Source organism: Podarcis raffonei, chromosome 2 (assembly GCF_027172205.1).
Source record: "Podarcis raffonei isolate rPodRaf1 chromosome 2, rPodRaf1.pri, whole genome shotgun sequence".
Classification (NCBI taxonomy): Eukaryota; Metazoa; Chordata; class Lepidosauria; order Squamata; family Lacertidae; genus Podarcis; species Podarcis raffonei.
Window position 1 is genome coordinate 58,771,757 of NC_070603.1, and position 19,240 is coordinate 58,790,996.

Sequence of the window (19,240 nt, forward strand, 5' to 3'; positions counted from 1 at the left end):
AAGATGTAAGATGCCCTTTCACGTGTGCAGACTAAAATTCTGCCTAGGTAATATTCCCCCCCCCCAACCAGTGTTGGAAGAACCTTACAGTTCTCAGCACTTTGGTGTGGTAGAGAAGTACTTGGAGCTCCTTTTTTTTCCAACACAGTTTTTGACATTATTTACATTTTCTTATATGGTGCTCTCTCTTTGGGGAGCTTGGTACATAAGCTGCCTTTTGCCAGTCATGCAAGATAGGATAAAGTGGCAAAAAAGATGGACATGCTACTCAAGACATGCAACTCACAAATAAGTGCCCCATATCCAAACTTAACACTAGTCATTACATTAGCGACTCTTAACTGGCCAAAACCATTCACAGCAGAGCCAGTGGACAAGGTGCAGAGAGTGCTGCCATTCACTAATGCAGACCATTGCCATAGCTATGTATATGCCCGAACAACTGAGTTTTAATCACATGCAGGCGGTAATTCTGCCTTGTATCTCATTTTACCTCTGCTTAAAGAAAGCTCTTTGCTCAGAGGAGAGAGGAAGTTCTGTGAATGGAAAGCCAAATCTTCCCAGGTTACCTTTCATGCAGTTCCATAGTAGATTTGGGAGGGGGAGAGAAAGGAGAAGCAGTAAAAATGGCTTTCCTGCCTTCTGTGAGTAGAGGGACACAATGAGATGCAGCCTTTGGTTAACTTGCTTATTGTAGGCAAAATCTGGAACTACATCAATACAGCAAGGTTTCCAGTTTAACAGAATCAAAACCAGAATCTAAACCTGTTTCAAATGGAGATGAAGGAAAACAGGATGGCTCTAACGACCAGGTCACTTTTTATCAATGGGACTTCTTCCTGCATGATGGGTATGAGCAAGTACAAGAAATCCTTTGCATAGATGCTTCCCCTTTGCTTATTACATTATTATCCCACCTTTCCAGTAAACCGGTCTTAAGATGCCTAACAATAGCATCAGTACAATAGAACAGCAACAAAATAAAATCAAGGCAGGAGAAACAGTTTCCAACCTCTTGAAAACCAGTTAAAATGAATATCAACATAACTAAAAAGCCAGATGTTGAGTTTAAGGCCTGTATAAATGAAAATGTATTGCCGGCTGGTGGTAGGTCGTCAAGCCTGGTTAGCCCCTTCCTTTTCCTTGGCAAGGCATTCAAGAGCCTGCAAGCAGCAGGTGAAAAGGTCCTCTCTTTTTTTTAGTTCCCATCAAATGCGCTTCATATGGTGGAAAATGCAGACTTTCAGATGACACGGTCCCAAGTCGTTTAGGACTTCACAGGCCACACAACTCGCACTTTGGGTTTTACCTAGAAACAGACTTGCTAGCCTATGAAGTTGCGAAAGCATGGGAACTGCATGCCCCTGACAGCTGGCCCCCCTCACTGGGTGCAGCACGCAAAACCAACTTGAGCTTCTGAATACTCTTCAGAGACCGTCTCGTGTGGAGTGTCACAGTTGTCCAAATGAGATTTAAGTAAGTTACGTGCTAACGATGGCCTGATACTGCAAGGAACAGGCACAGTTTTTGCACTAACCTTAGCTGTGCAAAAGTGCTGCTGGATGCTGTCAAAACCCATCCAGGCTCGGGGTTGATGCAAAGGTACACCTGAACTATAAGTCCAGAGGGAGTGCAGCCCTATCCAAGGCTGATTGAAAACCCAGCTATCTTACAACCAGCCAGGAGCATTCTGTCCTGTGTGGTTTAAGCTTCAGTTTGCCCTCATTAAGTCTGTTACTGAAACAGGCTTTAATTCAGAACTTGAACAGTTTCCATGGATTTAAACGTAAAAGGGACAAGTTTTGGGTACTGTCAGAATACTGGTGATAGCAAAATTTTGCTGAGTTAAGGTATTTTTATAAAAATAAATAAATTAATATTTCCAGTGTCACATGGTGAGAAATTCAAAACTAAGGAAAAGTATTATATGGTTTTATTTATTTAATACTTCTAAAGAATCCTGAGAGTTCAGGTGCATTTAGTACTTTATGGTAGAAAGGAACTGGAATCCTAGATCATTTCAGTTGCAAAATTCAATTGTATAGTTACAATTCTGAAACAAGTTGTTAAAAAAATTTCCTACTATGACTTTGAAAACTCAGATTTATGAAAGACACAACATTAATAGTAATATCAAATACTAGGAAATGTTCTGAATTTACCTTCATATGTACTCTGTTGAACATGGTGGGAAACGATTTGTACAAAATCACCGGCTAGAAGTACAATTCTTTAATAACCAAAGTAGAAAGTACAAGACTTCTCTTTTGTGCTCTATCATTGCAGCTATTTCACAAGCATCTAATTCAGTTTTCCTTAACTGCTATGCATGTGTGATCTTTGTTTTGGTTAAGATTATGTTACTTCTATATAAATAGTACCCATGTACTGATATCAGAATACATGTTACTATAACAACCTTCTCATTAACAGGCATACTAGGTCATTTAAGTCCTGCCTTTGCTAAATGAAAGATAAACACTACCTTGGCTAAAGAATATGCTTGCTTGGTGAATTGTAGGAATGGAAACTCTAAAAAGGATTGGGAAATGTTATCAAATTCTCAGTGGCTAACCTTTTTATAGAAGGCCAGGAAAGATGTGGCGGTAATACAAACAATCACTTGCATTACATTAAAGAAGGACTTTAATATTCTCTCACAATAATAGGTGTAAAAGCAGATTAAGATAGTGGAAGTTTACAACCCAACAGTAGGAAAAGGGCTTCACAATTAACTAGTGGTATTAGGGTGGGTATTTTTGGCTATCAGTAATGGTTGCTGGGATAAGAAAATGATAAAATGTGAGAATCGGTTTGGGTTTGGGGATTTTTTAAATATATTTTTTAAAGAAAATAAACACAGAAATTTTCTTCTTGCCAACCACAGTCCATGTCCCTACGTCAGAGGTCATACGCTTTCTAGGGAGACTCACAGTAATAAAGCAGTAATTTTCTGCTGCTTCTTTCCATAGTTCAAATTCCTGTCATAACTTTTACCCATAAAAGTTATTGGTAGGTTAGAACTGTACAACCAAAGGGAATATGCACAGGAGATGAATTGTGCTTGGCATGAACTGCAAGTGGGGCAGACAAAATTGAGAATATCTTTCCAGAGTCAGGTGGGGGTGGTAGAGAATATTTCCCCCCACCAACCCTGGATCAAACCTGTGAGAACATGTAATAGAGTCTGTTTCCAGGGAAGACAGGCAATACCTGATAGATCAGGTGTGGAGAACCTTTGTTCCTCTCCATGTGTTGCTGAATCCCAGCAAGCATGGGAGTTATAGCAACACCAGGAGGGCCAAAGGCTCCTTAAACCTGACCCAGGTAGCAGTTTCCTATGTTCTGAAATGTGGCAGAGTGTACTCTCCATGTGACAACTCCACACAGGGGAGCTGTGCTACTGGTAGCAGCAGGGGAAAGGAATCTCCTAGCCTAATATGACAGCAGGCCTCTGGTAGTAGTGACATAGGTACATTTGGAAGCACTTTGCCAGCAAGCATGTCAAACTGACCTGACAGTCTTTCCCCCACATGAATAGCCACTTCAGATGAGGTGATGGGGAGCAGAGGGCAATTAACCCTTTCCCTGCTTTGTTTATCCACTCTAAATGATCACATGTGGTTTCATTTGGAATGCTGTGAGGGAAAGCCACTCACATGGAAGGCATTTTCAGAACAGAGAAAGGTGAGGTGAGGTAGGAAAGCGAAGTGCTCCTCACTGTCCCCCTTCCCTCTGCCCCCTGACTGTCACATATCATCAACCTCTTGGAAGTTCTTCAAACCGAAAGAACAGTTATGGCACTGTTACAGACCGTCCAAGTGTTAATGTCCACATCTCAAGCTGAGGTTTGTGTGTGTGGAACATAGAAACTAAGCTTTTGCATTTTTATGTAGCCAATCTTCTTTATATAAAAAAAATGTTTTCCTTTCTCAGTCCCAATATGTAGAAACAGTCGGTGGCCAGTTAGTGTGCTCTTCCCTCTCAATGACCAAGTCACACAAATATGAGTTTTTGCCTGACCATTAACAAGCTGCTACAACAACAACAACAACGGAGATGTAATATATGAAGAACCCTAAGAACTGGAACCAGATAGCAGGCTCATTGCTTTGTTGTTGTTTAGTTGTTTAGTCGTGTCCGACTCTTCGTGACCCCATGGACCAGAGCACGCCAGGCACTTCTGTCTTCCACTGCCTCCTGCAGTTTAGTCAAACTCATGCTGGTAGCTTTGAGAACACTATCCAACCATCTCGTCCTCTGTCGTCCCCTTCTCCTTGTGCCCTCCATCTTTCCCAACATCAGGATCTTTTCAAGGGAGTCTTCTCTTCTCATGAGGTGGCCAAAGTATTGGAGCCCCAGCTTCACAATCTGTACTTCCAGTGAGCATATCATTTACCATGGTAAAATAGGTGTGAGTCACTGACACAGAACCTGCCTTGTGCTCCCACCTTTCTTTTATTTTGGTATGGCAGTAGCACTAACATTTTTATTTTCCTGCAATGTGGTATGTATAGAGACCAGCCATGCGGGCCTAGGCTGTCTGGCAGTGAGCCACAAATACCCCGACAGCAGCAGTTATAGAAGTGCTGACTGAGCCTGAGCAGCTAGACCTGCCAGTGCTGCCATTTTATTTCCTACAAAATGCAGTGAGCTTCACAGAATCATAGAATTGTAGAGTTGGTAGAGACTATGAGGGGAATCTAGTCCAACCCTCTGCAATGTAGAAATTTCAGCTAAAGCAGCCATGACAGATAGCTATCCAAACTCAGCTTTAAAATGTCCAAAGGAGAGTCCACCACCTTCCAAGGACGTCCGTTCCATGGTCAAATAGCTCTTACCACCAGAAAGTTCTCACAGTGTTAGGAAAAATTTCCTTTCATGCAACTTGAAGCCATTGGTTTGGGCCCTACCCTCCAGAGCTGGAGAAAACAAGTTGGCTCCATCTTCCATGTAACAGCCTTTTAGATATTTGAAGATGGCTATTCTATCTCCTCTCTCTCTCCTCTTTTCCAGGCTAAACATCCCCAACTCCCTCAACTGTTCCTCATAAGGCTTGGTTTCCAGACTGTTGATCATCTCGGTCGCCCTCCTCTGCACACTTTCCAACTTGTCAATATCCTTTTTAAATTACAGCCCCCAGAACTCTACACCACAGTATGCCAGGTGTGGTCTGACCAAGGTAGAATAGAACAGGACTATTACTTCCCTTGACCTGGACACTATACTTCTGTTGATGGAGCCTAGAATAGCATTAGCTTTTTCTGCTGCTGCACCACACTGTTGACTTGTGTTAAGCTTGTGGTCTACTATAGGTAGGAGTCTGATCAAAACTATCTGGGTTGGCCATTGATATAGGCCAGAAAAGGGCAGGGGCAGAACTTGCATTGTGACACAAAGCAGAAATAATTCATTGAATTCACTGCCACAAGATGTAGCTGTAAGACAAATTCATTAAAAACAGATTTATCAATGGGCATTAGTCACAATGGTTAAATCCAGATCCAGGTGCTCTTGGAAGAAACTGATTTTCTAGATCCATTTCAATCGAGGTTTAGGCCTGGTTTTGGCACAGAAACTGCTTTAGTCACCCTGTCAGGAGAGAGATGGGGAAAGTGTTCATTCTCCTCAACCTCTCAGCAAGTTTCAATACAATCAACCATTGTATCCTTCGGAGTGGCTATCCAAGCTGGGGTAGGTTGCACCGCTTTGTGGTGGTTCTGGTCCTACTTGGATGGTCATTTCCAAAGGGTGATACTTGGGGAGTGCTTTTTGGCCGTCTGGACCAGGGGTCAGCAAACTTTTTCACCAGAGGGCCAGTCCACTGTCCCTCGGGCCTTGTGGGGGGCCAGACTATATTTTTTGGGGGGTAATGAACTAATTCCTGTGCCCCACAAATAACCCAGAGATGCATTTTAAATAAAAGCACACATTCTACTCATGTAAAAACACGCTGATTCCCGGACCGTCCGCAGGCCGGATTTAGAAGTCGATTGGGACGGATCAGGCCCCCAGGCCTTAGTTTGCCTACCCATGCTCTGGACCCTTCCATGTGGGGTTCTTCAGGGTTTGATTTTATCCCCCATGCTGTTTAACATCTACATGAAACTGCTGACTGGGTTCATCCAGAGTTTTGGAGTAAGTTGTCAGCAATATGCTAATGACACACAGCTCTACTTTTCTTTTACATTTGCAGGTATGGCCGTGTATGTATTGGACTGTTGTCTTGCCTTGGTAATGGACTGGATAAGAGCCAATAAACAGAAGCTCAATCCAGATAAGACTAAGGCACTGCTAGTGGGTGGTTTCCTAGACCAGATGGATCGGAGGTTGCCTGCTCTTGATGGGGTTACACTCCCTCTGAAGAAGCAGGTACACAGCTTGAGGGTACTTCTGGGTCCATTACTGTCACTTGAGGCTCAGGTGGCCTCAGTGGCGGGGAGTACGTTCCATCCCTGTCTGGACAGGGATAGCTTAATTTCTATCCTCTATGCTCTGGTAACCTCTAGGTTAGATTACTACAATGCGTTATACGTGGGGCTGCATCTGAAGACGGTTCCGAAACTTCAGCTGGTGCAGAATTCATTTTTTTTATATTTATTAAGATTTTTTAAAGTATTACAATAAAAATGAAAAAAATAACAAAAATACAAAATAAAAATAGTTAAAAACACAGATTTTCCATTGCTTATTTTCCTTTAGCTTGTTTCCCGGACCTCCTCATACCTCCCTTTTTTGTATTCCACTTCAAATTGTTGGTTCAGCAAATCCTTACCATTAGATTTTTACCTATTTATAACCCTTTTTTCATATTCTCTTAAAGCATTACAGCTGGAAACCACTTAATTTCTATCCAACATCATTCTAACATTAATTAATTTTACAATATTTCTGTAGATAGTCTTTGAATTTTTTCCAATCTTCTTCCACCGACTCTTCTCCCTGGTCTCGGATTCTGCCAGTCATTTCTGCCAATTCCATATAGTCCATCACCTTCGTCTGCCATTCTTCCAAAGTGGGTAGATCTTGTGTCTTCCAATACTTTGCAATGAGTATTCTTGCTGCTATTGTAGCATACATAAAAAAAGTTCTGTCCTTCTTTGGCACCAATTGGCCGACAATGCCCAGAAGAAAGGCCTCTGGTTTCTTCAGGAAGGTATATTTAAATACCTTTTTCATTTCATTATAGATCATTTCCCAGAAAGCCTTAATCCTTGGGCACATCCACCAAAGGTGAAAGAATGTACCTTCAGTTTCTTTACATTTCCAACATTTATTATCGGGCAAATGATAGATTTTTGCAAGCTTGACTGGGGTCATGTACCACCTGTATATCATTTTCATAATATTCTCTCTTAAGGCATTGCATGCCGTAAACTTCATACCTGTGGTCCATAACTGTTCCCAGTCAGCAAACATAATGTTATGTCCAACATCTTGTGCCCATTTAATCATAGCAGATTTCACCGTTTCATCCTGAGTATTCCATTTCAACAGCAAGTTATACATCTTTGACAAAATCTTAGTTTTGGGTTCTAACAGTTCTGTTTCTAATTTTGATTTTTCCACCTGGAAGCCAATTTTCTTGTCCAAATTATATGCCTCCATTATCTGATAATAATGAAGCCAATCTCGCACTTTGTTTTTTAGTTTCTCAAAGCTCTGCAGTTTCAGTCTATCTCCCTCTTGTTCCAAAATTTCCCAATATTTCGGCCATTTGGCCTCCATATTGAGCTTTTTCTGGGCTTTTGCTTCCATTGGTGACAGCCACCTTGGCGTTTTGTTTTCCAATAAGTCCTTATATCTTATCCAAACGTTAAACAATGCTTTCCTGACAATATGGTTTTTAAATACTTTATGCGCTTTGACCTTGTCATACCACAGATATGCATGCCATCCAAATACATTGTTAAAACCTTCTAAGTCCAAAATGTCTGTGTTTTCCAGAAGCAGCCATTCTTTCAACCAGCAAAAGGCTGCTGACTCATAGTAAAGTTTAAAGTCTGGCAGGGCAAATCCACCCCTTTCCTTTGCATCAGTTAATATCTTAAATTTTATTCTGGGCTTCTTGCCCTGCCAGACAAATCTAGAAATATCTCTCTGCCGCTTCTTGAAACAGTCCATCTTGTCCACAATTTGCAATGTTTGAAACAAAAACAGCATTCTAGGCAATACATTCATTTTTATCACAGCAATACGACCCAACAGTGAAAGCTTCAAGTTTGACCAAATTTCTAAGTCTTTTTTCACTTCCGTCCAACATTTTTCATAATTATCTTTAAATAAGTTCCCATTTTTGGCTGTAATATTAATCCCCAGGTATTTCACTTTCTTAACCACAGTCAAGCCTGTCTCATTCTGAAACCTCTCTCTTTCAATCGGTGTTAAATTTTTCTCTAAAACCTTAGTTTTTAACTTGTTCAGTTTAAATCCTGCCACTTGACCAAATTCTTGAATTAGTTCTAAAACCCTTTTAGTACTAGATTCTGGCTCCTGTAACGTCAATACTAAGTCATCTGCAAATGCTCTCAGTTTGTACTGTTTGGCTCCGACCTGTATACCTTTAACCAACCGGTCCCTTCTAATCATATTCAGCAGAACCTCCAGGACCGATATAAAAAGCAATGGTGCAGAATTCAGCAGCCAGGTTGCTGACCAGGGGAAGATGGTTTGAGCATACAATGCCAATCTTGGATCAGCTGCACTGGCTGCCACGTAGTTTACAGGGCCATTTCAAAGCGCTATAAAGCCTTAAATGGTTCAGGACCACCTCTACACCCCAGACTCTGTGATCATCATCTGAGTCCTTATTTGGGTGCCCCCTCCATGAAAGGTCTGGAGGGCAGCAACACAAGAACAAACCTTTTAGGTTTGAAGACAGCTATCATATTAAAACACAGTTGCCAACACCACAGTTAAAAAATGCTACAATTTTATTATAAAACACACACAAAATTCAGTTCAGTATAGAGACAGCTGCTCACAAAATATTTCTACAAGCTTGTTTTAAAAAGAACACTTTACACAACAGCTTAAAGGCCTGTGAACCTGTATTCTTGTGGGGATCAGCTGGCAAAAAGAATTTTGTTACATGAGGACAAACTACAAAAAGAACCTGGCTCCATTCCCCACTACAATGTGTGTATTCTTAGGATGTTTGTGTGATTCTTTTGATCTATGCTTCACTGTCTCTAATATAGAGTCTCCATCTCAAAAGTGATGAAAGCAAGTAAAGAAAATGTATGGCAACTTTTTACAGACAGATGGGGATGCTTTGTAAATTTTTGGATACACACTTTAAAAACTGATGGCATGACACTGGTATTAAATTCCCCTCTCTTTTTCTTGAGTTAAATTTTGACATGAAAAATGCTTTAATGAAAAAGTTGACTAGCATTTCTCTTCTTTCATCTTTTAGCTTTGTGAAAAAGTATTCAGTAAATATTTTATACTACTTTGTATAGAACATTAGTGGGAAATGGTCTGTTTATTTGGCTCCTGGAAAATGATAGCCAAATGTGCAGCTCTGAATTATGTACAGGGTTAGCAAGAGAGAATCTGACCCTAAAACACAACACTGGCCTCATATCATCTCATATCGACCATTTCCTGTTATGCAAAATAGCCAAACATTGCTCACAAAATACTATAAAAGAGAGTGCCAACTTTGAAGACGTGTGGAAAACTGCTCCTGGTCCTGAAGAAGACCTGCTTGGTTGGTGGACAGGATACTAACTCCTCAGGTGCCAGTGTAGTGGTTAGTGCTGGACTAGGACCTGGGAAATCTGGGTTCAAATCCTCACTCAGCCATCAAGCTCACTGAGCGACCTTGGGTCAGTCACAGTCTCGCAGCCTATCCTTCCTCACAGGGCTGTTGTCACCAGTGTTCTCACCAGGCAAGGCTCATGATGCCTCTGAGATGATTGTGCTCTTTTTTTTTAGACTCCTCAATCCTGTTTTTGACGCCAAATTTAATGCCTTGCATTTCTGTGATCAGGACCAGGCTGCAATCACTCTGAAGTTACAGAACATGCACACATTTCTTTCTCTCAAAATAAAATAAAAACTCAACACAGACAACCTACAATTAACGGGAATTTAAAACACCCCATTGTCCCACTTACTTGATAACAGCAAATTTATTGAATAAATGAATCAATAATATTATTTAACTAATGCTATTCAGGTGACAGTTCTTGTCTGTGGTCTTCCAGTTATCAGTTTGCTTTACTTTGAACTCTTTCGTCCCAAAACTTCCTTCTTTTTTTCCCTTTTGAGAAAACTGAAGGTGAAGAAGAGCACAATCATCTCAGAGGCATCATGAGCCTTGTTGGTGAGAACACTGGTGACAAGGCAGAAAGGGTACAGGGAACAAACTCCATTAACTTTCCTTTGTTTCTTTAGGGTACCCTAGGTTTTTAATGGTAAAATATGCAAGGGAACAAGACAGTGTCTGGGGAATTTAAAGCTATTCTGCAATGCATGCTTTGGTTTCATGAGTTGCCAACTGAAGCAGGGTGGTGTTAGTTTGGCCATCGAATCAAAAGGAGATGGCAGAACGCATCTTTATGTGTCTGGTGTGTGTGTTTGAAAGGTTCTATTTAACAATTCAGGGTTCCACTGAACATTTGAGGGAATAGGCCCCAGGGCTTTTGGGGGCTTTAGGAGCAATTCAATAGCTGGAAGCAAGTGAGGACCCAAGGCACAACAAATGGTCGAGAGATTTCTGGAAGGGGTTTGTGTTCCGCATAGCATTACTAAAATGGCTCTTTTGGTAAATGTGGAAACATCCTTCTGGGATTTTTAGGAGAATGATTTCTCAGCTTTACAGAAAACAAAACAAGGCTTTTGTAGAGAATCTTGCCAGGGCTTTTGACTGTATCAGTGCATTGCAGCAAAAGTCCAGCAATGCTGATTGTGCACAGATGGAGAGGAGGAAGAGGCAAGATGGAAGGAGCTGAAGCAACTGAAAGCAGGAAGAGGATGCTGGAAAAGATACAGAAGGAGATGCAAAAGTTGAAAGCGGGTCTGACGCACAGCGTTTACAAGGCTGAAGAACAGAGCCATGACGCAGCAGAAGGGACTGTTGGTTACAGGATAAACTTGATGAAGATGGCAGGCCTATCTGCCAAAGATGTGGTAAAGCAGGGCACATTGCCAGTGGAGAAAAATGATGCTGGCAAGAGTGTTCATTAGTTGGAAAAGTCGAACAGAGCTCTGGAGCAGCTGATGAGACAGGTGCAAGACATGGAAGTGGAGTGGGAAGAGGAAAGGGAGCAGCACTCCATGGCTGTGGCTGCCAGGAGGCTGGAAACAGATGTAATAATGGATCTGAAGGCCCAAAGGGACTTTGCTAGCAAGAATCATAAGGCAGCCATCAAACAACACTGCAAATTGCAGGCCCAAATGAAAGATTAAATGCACAGCTGAATGATACTTATATGAAATGTTAACACAGGCCATTGAGGATGAGAAGACATCCCTCTCTTGCTGCGTCTGACATTTGGCACACTCCTTTTCATGGAAGCAGAGATTATTCGGTTTGAAGGAGGAACTTGCAGCTGTTGAACATGCTAAATGTCAGGCACAGCAAGAGAGGGATGAGATTGCAGTGCCTGAAGGCTTGGATAGCTCTGCTTGAAGAAGGACCGGAGGAAGAACAATTCAATACTGAGCTGTATCTAAAGGAAGCAGATCTTCAGATTGACCAGATAAAAGCAGACCTAGACATAGAGGATAGTAAAGCCCATGGAGAATGAAAATGCTCACCGGCAGCTTCAGCATTAGAACAAGGAGTTTAAGGCCAAGCTGCAGGAAATGGAAAATACGCCAAAGTTTAAAAACAAGTCTTCCATCACTGTTCTGGAAGCAAGGACAGTACAACTGGAAGAACAGCTGGATGCTAGAACAAAGGTAAATAAAGTCCCCAGCAAGCAGGTGCAATGTACTGAGAAGAAGCAAAAAGGTGTGGTACTGCAAGTGGCTGCCTCAGTTTGGGTTGCTTCACCTCAAAAAGGGTATAATAGAATTGGCAAAGGTTTAGAAAACGGGAACCAAAATGACTGAGGGAATGGATAAACTCCCATATGAGTAAAGGATCACAGCATTTGGGGCTTTTTAGTTTAGAGATGAGGCAAGTAAATGGCAACATAACAGTTGCATAACATGGAGAAAATTGAGGATAAAAGCTTTTCCCCCTCACATAAAACTAGAACTCATGGAGATCCAATGAAGCTGAGTATCAAAAGATTCAGGACAAATAAAGCTACTTCTTTACACAACGCATGAACTAAAGAATTCACTCCCATGAGTGGCAGTGATGGCCAACAGCTTTATGACTTTTAAAAAAGAGGATCAGAAATTTACGGAAGAAAAGTTCATCAATGGCGACTGACCCCGATTGCTGTCTTGTACCTCCCCAGTTGGAGGCAGTATGCTTCTGAATACCAGGTTCTGGAAGCCACAGGAGAGTGTGCTTGCACTCAGGTCCTGCTTCCCGACTTCCCATGGGCATCTGAGTGGCCTCTGTGAGAACAGAATGCTGACCTAGGTGGGCCACTGATTCAGCAGGGGTATTATTATGTTCTTATGAAGAAGAAGAAGAGTTTGGATTTGATATCCCGCTTTATCACTACCCGAAGGAGTCTCAAAGCGGCTAACATTCTCCTTTCCCTTCCTCCCCCACAACAAACACTCTGTGAGGTGAGTGAGGCTGAGAGACTTCAGAAAAGTGTGACTAGCCCAAGGTCACCCAGCAGCTGCATGTGGAGGAGCGGGGACGCGAACCTGGTTCACCAGATTACGAGTCCACTGCTCTTAACCACTACACCACACTGGATTATGAGAATCGTAATGCTGTCAAGGTGACCTTAAGTGAAATTCCCATAAAGCAATGGTTTGGGATGCCTACAAATGGGGGACAAGGGGTTAGCTCCGCTGATTTTGACTTTGAGACAAGAGTCTTAGGCACTCCAAGAAGCCCCAAAGAGACATTCGCTCCGGAGTTCATGAGAGTGGTGGAACCTCTTGTTCATGACAGGGGATAAGTGTGGCTATGACTAGCTTAAAGGGACAAACACTGTCATGCAGGATACATGAGGACAGGTATCAGTAGAGCAGGGCAAAGTATGTAAGACCAGCTCCTAAGGACTTTAGAACACAAGCAATATGTCTGGGAGGGGCATGGAATGGTGGTGGTGGAAGTGAGTCTCAGTGAAGGAAGTACAGTTGGGGCAGGGCAAAGTAAGAGGCCAGAGAGAAGACACAAGGGGAAGCAGCAAAGTTATAAAGAAGATGGAAAAAGGGATCTAATGAAGGATACAGAAGAAGGAAGAGTAGAGGGAGCACACAGAAAAGTGAACTCTGAAAGGCCAAAGACAGAAACTGTCACTTAAATAAAGGCAGTTAACTGACAATACAATTCATTTACTCAAGAGATTCACTGTCGCGAAATAACCAGCAGGTGTTTGCTGTTGGGTGTTTTAATTGTTCATGAATTATTGTAATTTTTGTTTCCTGGTTGTGTGTGCATTTTTTTTATGACAAGTAAGTAGTTCCTTGATTTTAGAGTGATTGCAGCCTGCTCCTTCTCATCCTGATCACAGAACCCTTAAGCATTATAGCTACATCTAGTCAGATATGCACCTTGTGTACCCAGCAAGTCAAAGGCCCTGCTTAATGAGGTAAGCCAGAAAGCAGTTCACAATGCTCTACATCAGAGCTTTCCAAACTGTATGCCACGACAGATTTGTGTGTTGGCTGCAGCGTGTAGGTGTGTCACACGAATGCTCCCCACATTCCTCGCAGGGCTGGAAAGGAGTTAGTTTGACCTCTGGTTTGCTAGTAAAGCTGAATTGCTGTGACGCGAAATGATGCATGTCTAAAAAGTGTGTACCAACATGAAAAGTATGGAAAGCTCTGCTCTACGCTCTATCCCCCCAAGGGTCACAGAAACATTGCCAAGTCCCTTGATGACATCCTTTAAAATGCCTAAAGCACCTAGGACACAGTAAGCCACTGTTTCGTGCTCAGTATTCTCACGATCCTATGACCATCCTCCTGTGCCACCTTGGCAAGATAACCAAAAAGACACCATCCTTCACCACCTTCTTTCTACTGCTGATGCCATCTGCCAAATTAAGCCTCTGGTGACACCTACTTCCCCATCTAGCCATCTCTCCACCACATAACTGCGGGTCTCCACTAAGTGAGCAGGCATATTGATCTTGTCAAGAACCTGGGCATGGAGCAGGCACCACTTGTATCCTAGTGCCTACTCTCCCTGCCACCACAAAGCAGAGACAGACAGGCATATTTGCACTTTGGCTGCTCTAGATACAATATTTGCTTCTCTGCTCTGAGCAGCTGGTCCTTCTCATCTTTAGCAAACCAGTACACAGAGAAGACAATCTGCTAAACATGTTACATGTTAAGACTCTTGACCCTGGGGGAAGACCTTTGAACCAGGCCCCCATACCAATTTCTGGAAGGGCTTTTCTGTGCCAGGTGATCAAAAGGGGAAGAATAAGAGTCTTTAGTACCTTTTAAAATCTGAATCAAGATATACATTTTTTTAATTAAAAAAAACACCCCATTAAAATCAGTATCCAGTGTAAATATAGACTTATTTAAAATGCATCTTGGAAGTGATCCTTCTTGCAGTGTCAGGATTGCAGTCTTCCATGTTAAGCCGATGGTGTGGCATAATGAAAGCTTGACATTTCTTCTCTTGGACACTAGTGTTGATTCTAAAAGAAAAAGAAAAGCGTGCAGTAGAGGGCAGTTAAGCCAATCACAATTGCATCTATCTGAAATAATGAAATTATTATTTAAAATGTGTAGTTTAGTCATGCATTAAATAAGGCACCTCAGCAATAAGAAATCCTGCAGCAGGGCATGATCGTCCTCAAAGTTTGTAATTTATTATGTATCTCCTGCAGGATGAACGAAAGCCGTACTCCCAGTTTACTGACTTGTAAGCGATTCTAAAATAAGTCATTAACAAGTAAGTAAGTCCAGACTAATTCATACAACCATTTCAGCCCTTGGCAGCTGGCCTACCTACCAGATGCTGTGGTACTTCAACACACATCAGCTCCAACCTGCATAGGCCATCAACATCAACACTAGTTACTACTGTATTACAGTTGTGTGAGGCCAGCTGTGGGTATTAAGTGGCATGTGCACACACCTATGCATAGTATAAATAATAAATCTTGCCATGACCTGAGTTGCTGAAGTCAGCACTGGCTTTCCCCTATGGCTACTATATATTAAAATGATTGTAAGTGAGCCCTGGGACACTGCATTATCATATGTTAGCGTTACTAAAACAGATTTTAATGACTTTTTTAATACAACCAAGCAGACAGTCTGATCAGCACATACCTGTCACATTACATAGTTTTGATTCTTTTCCTGACACTTAAGTCACAACAGATCAAACTGGCTTTCACCTCCTCTACCATATGCTTAGCACAATACTATGTATTGTCTACAGGGACAATTTTCCATAGTATTTTAGTAAGCAGTAGTGCCATGCAATTATCAAAATGCAATTAGGTGCAACATTTGCTCAAATTTGCACATTTTGTGAATAGTTAAAATTTGATCTAGTGGAATAGAGCTTTGGAAAATAAGGACAACTAGGATTTGGGTAAAGGAAGTCAAAGAACTATTAGGCAAAGGGAAACTAGGGATGTTGGTAGTCTTTAACCTACCTCTAGTTTTTTTCAGCTTTCCCTAAAGCTGCATGCATGTATTCACACTTTTCCCTGCAACCATAAAGACAGAAAATGTTTAATTTATAATGGCACCAGGTTACATAAGTTAATAGCTCTTAATGAAATAAAGTCAAAGGGTTCTATCCAATGGCGGCTTTGCAATGTAATGTGCTGCATGAAAGCAGTTTTTCCAAAGTACTAGAACACTAAGATCAAGAGAGAACTAGGTTACTTTTGGGGAGCTATAATAAAATACTCAAAAACGGATCACAACATTTTCTTTCCAACTGAATTAATTATGTGTATTAAGATATCCTATTCTGATCCTAAACAGTTTCAGTATTTTCAAAAGTAGGTCCCTTCAGCATTTCAGGTTCCCCACCCCAAAAGTTCCCAAATCATGAATATTCACCTTTTTCATTATCTCATCACGGGTTGTGAAATGTGGTGCATCTTCAACTTCAATTCCCTCAGCCATTTCAGTTACTTTCTCCAAGAGATCTTTGTTGTAGCTGAATAAAAAGAAGAGTAAATGGAATATTTGTCCAATATTTTGCTGTTCCTCTCGGTTCTCAATACTCACAATCTGTGTATGATTCTTAAAAAGTTTAACCCTTGTACAGTGGTGCCCCGCAAGACGAATGCCTCGCAAGACGAAAAACCCGCAAGACGAAAGGGTTTTCCGTCGCGGAGGCGCTTCGCAAGACGAAGTTCCCTATGGGCTTGCTTCGCAAGACGTTTTCGCCATTCCCCCCCCGCTTTTTCCCCCCTTTTTCAAAGCGGCTAAGCTGTTAATAGCCTTTTAACAGCTTAGCCGCTAAGCCCGCTAAGCCGCTAATAGCGCTAAATCGCTAAGAGCGCTAATCCGCTTAGCCGCCAATGGGGTTGCTTCGCAAGAAGAAAAAACCGCTAGAAGAAAAGAATCGCGGAACGGATTCTTTTCGTCTTGCGAGGCACCACTGTAATTTTAGCGGCTGAAACTGCAGCATACGTTAAAGGTAGAAAAGGCTGAAAGGGTGAGTGAGGAAAACTGGGTTCTTCTATCTAGACCAACTCAGTCTTCTTGGATTTTAATTGCATTGCAAGACCAACCTCCCTTGTGTGCTTCACTTATATATGTAGGAACGGATTCAACAAAGTCCTGCCAGTGGAAACCTGTGTGCAAGGGACCTTCACTAGCACAACTGAGTTTCCTCCCTCCAACCCCAACCCACAATTGGCTGCTGGTGGTGGGGGTGTCAGGAAAACCACCAGGAGAGGGCACACTGCTTCACCAGGTAAGCAGAAATGCTTGCGCTGGTCTGAGCAACCTGTTTAGCACTGCACTGAATTCCTCCCATTATTCCCCCACCAAGCCAAGCAGTTAGGAAGTAAATTTTATTAAATTTCTCCTAACAATGCCTGGAACAGATTACTGAAGTGTGAAAAGTATCTGCTCAGTCTTAAAAGGGGAAATATTGTTGCCACTGCGGCTGCAATTTTTACCCTCTCCTTTAAACGCAGCAAGATCGAGGCTTGCTGTAACTTCTAAGTACTGTAAACAAGTATAGGATGCTGCTGCTGCTGCATCGGAGCCTTTCAAAACCTGAGTCACATAATATTTTTATACTGAAAACCTACAATATGGCTACAGAAGCAAGGGGATTTCCACGGACAGAAACAGAAACGTTAGCTGCAACTCTCAGCATCAGCAACTGTTAAAAAACTCGCAGGTGGGCAAATATGGAAGGGAACCATGTGTGCGTGCCTGTAAAAGCACGTGGGGTGCGTATTGTCCCCCTTTTTTACTATTATTATATAATGTGTTTTGTGATTTATGTTGTAAACCGCCCTGCGGTCTTTGGATTAAAGGGGGTATATAAATTTAATAAGTAAAAGAAACAAGGGAGCGGAAGTTAGACTCTGCCGCCACATGCCGCTAGTCCTCTGGAAGGCGGGAGGGAGAGGGGGCGGTACCTGCATCCCATGAAGATGTGATTGGCCCAAACCATAGAGAGCGAGAGCAGCTGGTCCACACGGAGCGGAGAGAGCGCCTCCCCATCTCCCGGCGGATAATTGCGCACGATGAAGGCACGCCGCGCCTGCCAGTGCTTGTCGTTTTCCGAGTAGGAGCGGAACTGCTCGGGGAACTCGGCCTCGCAGTCGTCGCTCACCATCCCTCTCCCTCTTCCGTCCTCTACAGCCCGCCAGAAAATAAAAGGGGGGGGGACTGCGGGGAAACGGATATGACGCACCCGTTCGAAAGCGACGGAGGGGAAGAAAGCAGGAAGAATAACATTGCCGCTCTGGCCTTGCCCTCTCTACTCCTCCGGTGCACCTCCGGCTGCTAAATGCGCCCCGCACCCTCCACGCCCGCGCTCAGGTCAGGTCGCGCATGCGCTGTGGGGCCGTATGGGATCATCTTCCGTTCCCCAGCTCGCTTGGGGCTGTGGGATCGCGAGTTCAGTTGAGGCGTCTCAAATGGACGTCGTTTACATCTCTTCGGCCCCCCCGCCACGCCCACTGCTGTCAGCATGAAACTGCCCCCACCCATCCTGTGTTTTCATGTGTTTCCTACGTCCCCGGCTTCCTTTTCCTACCCTGGCGATTCCATAGCCCCGCCTGACGTCATCGGGATGCCAACTGCGCTGCGTCCCTTTCCCGCCCTCTCTGCGTCGCCTCACAGGACGACGAGAGGGGCTGCGTTTGACTGCGCCAGATCCACGCAAAGGAATGTGCAGATTACGTGTTTTAACACCCCCGGCCCTAAAGCCTCAGATTTTTCCAAACCACTTCATTCACTGATCTCTGAAGGGGCTTAGCTTCTGGGGAAACGTGAGCCCATGATGTGCCTGCACACGTTATGCGTCAACCTTGATGCAAATTCTAACTACAAAACAGAAAGGAGATGCCCGCGCTTGTGCTCACACTCCTGAATCTGCCCCCACAGGGATTATAATCCCCTGAACCCAGTATCCCGAGTTGGATCTTTGCTTCAGACAGACAGTCTACCCTCTAAATGTCAACTGACCAGTACTCCCCCCCCCCGGGGGTACTCAAGGATACACAGTACCGGCACCTTTCTTTCCAAAATGTTAAAAGTGTGGCATTTAACTGTAACAACTTCATGGTGAGTATTGGCAGCTTTTTTCATTAAAAAAGCACTGGAAATTATTATGTTAATTAAAACCACTGTTCCTACAGAGTAGTCAGGCCATCCTATGGAAGCCTAGCTAGGCAGGCAAAGACAAAATGCCCCACAAGGTTCAAGAGTGACAGTTTACTCCAGTGTACTTCATACAGCATTAGATGATCATCCCTGAAAGGGAATTAAACCATATGATGTGGTTTGGGGATTAGATTATGCATGAACAAGCCTTATTTCATAGCACACGGTTATGCATGTTTACTCAGGTGTACGTGTGCATTGGATGGCAGCCATTTATCTTCCTGCCCACATCTTTAATTTTTAAGGCAAGGATGGGGAACCTCTGGCCCTCCAGATGTTGGTTTGCAGCTCCCATCATCCTTGACCAATA

The 19,240-nt window shown here is 42.9% G+C and overlaps 1 protein-coding gene and 1 long non-coding RNA gene across 4 annotated transcripts in view; one reads left to right on the forward strand and one right to left on the reverse strand.

The window, feature by feature from the left end:
* Positions 1 to 14,541: 14,541 nt before the first annotated feature.
* Positions 14,542 to 17,944, reverse strand: CDKN2AIPNL (CDKN2A interacting protein N-terminal like). Of its 2 annotated transcripts, XM_053376821.1 has the most exons (4): positions 17,679 to 17,944; positions 16,135 to 16,234; positions 15,720 to 15,773; positions 14,542 to 14,747 (listed from the first exon to the last, which is right to left on the reverse strand). In XM_053376821.1, exons 1-3 carry the CDS (start codon positions 17,876 to 17,878, stop codon positions 15,762 to 15,764), a joined length of 312 nt encoding a protein of 103 aa, XP_053232796.1. In that variant the 5' UTR covers positions 17,879 to 17,944; the 3' UTR covers positions 14,542 to 14,747; positions 15,720 to 15,761. The 2 variants fall into 2 exon arrangements, with proteins under 2 accessions (XP_053232796.1, XP_053232797.1); XM_053376822.1 differs by lacking the exon at positions 15,720 to 15,773.
* A 145-nt stretch (positions 17,945 to 18,089) lies between these two features.
* The window catches only part of LOC128407877 (uncharacterized), a 50,219-nt gene continuing 49,068 nt past the window's right edge, over positions 18,090 to 19,240 (forward strand). For both annotated transcript variants that reach the window (XR_008328925.1, XR_008328924.1), the window contains exon 1: positions 18,090 to 18,831. This is a non-coding gene — a long non-coding RNA (uncharacterized LOC128407877). The remainder of the gene's footprint in view (positions 18,832 to 19,240) is intronic.